Source organism: Sphaeroforma arctica (assembly GCF_001186125.1).
Source record: "Sphaeroforma arctica JP610 unplaced genomic scaffold supercont1.30, whole genome shotgun sequence".
NCBI classification, from domain to species: domain Eukaryota; class Ichthyosporea; order Ichthyophonida; genus Sphaeroforma; species Sphaeroforma arctica.
In genome coordinates, this window is record NW_014040528.1 from 127,327 (window position 1) to 128,913 (window position 1,587).

General features: G+C 36.4%; 1 protein-coding gene across 1 annotated transcript; it reads right to left on the reverse strand.

Annotated features, from left to right (window-relative positions):
* Nucleotides 1-126: 126 nt before the first annotated feature.
* On the reverse strand, nt 127-1,229 carry SARC_00863 (hypothetical protein; the record flags this gene model as incomplete). Its single annotated transcript, XM_014305437.1, has 3 exons — nt 1,107-1,229; nt 201-409; nt 127-162 (listed from the first exon to the last, which is right to left on the reverse strand). Exons 1-3 carry the CDS (start codon nt 1,183-1,185, stop codon nt 127-129), a joined length of 324 nt encoding a protein of 107 aa, XP_014160912.1. The 5' UTR covers nt 1,186-1,229.
* Nucleotides 1,230-1,587: the final 358 nt, after the last annotated feature.

Below are 1,587 nucleotides of genomic sequence, written 5' to 3' on the forward strand. Positions count from 1 at the left end.
ATACGTATATATATACATATATAGATATAGCATATAAATTAGAAAGATATTGACTTATTTTTTATACATATGCATATACATATACATCCATATATATATATATATATATATATATACGCACATCCTCTAACCATGTATACCTGCCGCAGCACCGTGGTGAATCTGTCGTCAAAATTAACCAGCTTTGCAATGAGTGTCACCGTCAACCTCATCAGCAAGGCGTCCGTTGTCATGGCAACAATCTCTGCCAGTGTAACCAGCTCCTGGTACGGCACATAGTTGACACTACACGCCAAGTACGACAGCAGCTTGTACACGTCTATGCGTGTGGTGTTACTTAAGGTGTCGAGCTCCTTCACAATTGTAGTGAACGGGGCCGGTTGCCGGGTGAGGAAGTAGTTTGAGGGTTCTGTAGTGATAAGAATACAGCTATACCCGTGAGTGATCAGTGTGTCTATGAGCGTGTGTATGTGTGTTGAGATTTCAGATATATATTAACAAGTATGTGGTATCTGCCATACAGCCTTACGCAACCAAGAAATGAGCGTATACAAAGTAGTATATGAATGCAAACTAAGCCATACACACCATACAGCTCCATATCGCAAGCATATATAGTGATATATATATATATATATTTATATATATATATATATATACCAGATATCAGTCGTACCTACTATAGAACCACATACGTCCATGAAATATGCTTGTACCAAACGCTCGTGTACCATATACTAAGCATACACAGTATCTATGGCAAAAGAGGGTTATAGCCACACATTTCCAGCAATGAAGCATACCATATAGTGGGCATACCTAGTATATGTACTTGATACAGTCGTACACCAAGCGTATATATCAAGGATATATTATATATAACTATACTCCATATAAATTATACATCTATATTTGTTAGATTATGTTAGGGTTATATATATATATAATATATATATATATGCCAAGGATAAAATATACATATATTCATATAAATAAATATATATATATATACATATATATATATATATGCGAAGGATAAATTATATACATATATTAAGTATAATATATATATATATATATATATACTAAAGGCATATAGTCCATACCTGCAGTCATGACAGCAATAACACTCCGTAAGACCTCGTTCTTGATCCAGTCGCGGCTGGCTCTCTGAAACACCTCCATGCGCACAATGTATGCATTAAGTGTACCTACCACTTTAGCTGCACAGTACAACACAGGTGTATGTCAGTCTCCGTAGGTAGACATTGGTAAGCCCTAAACCCTAACTGTCCGTATGTTTGTTGGTGCTAGGAGAACACCTCCGTGCGTACAAAGTATGCATTGAGCGTACCTACCACTTTAGCTGTACAACAGAGTGAACTATTAATTAGTCCCTGTACACTGCTTATTGGGTTTTGGGTTCAAGGTAGACTGCTTATTGGGTTTTAGGGTTTTAGGTATACTGCTTATTGAGTTTTAGGGTTTTAGGTATACCGCTTATTGGGTTTTAGGGTTTAAGGTATACTGCTTATTGGGTTTTAGGGTTTTAGGTAGACTGCTTATTGGGTTATAGGGTTTTAGGTA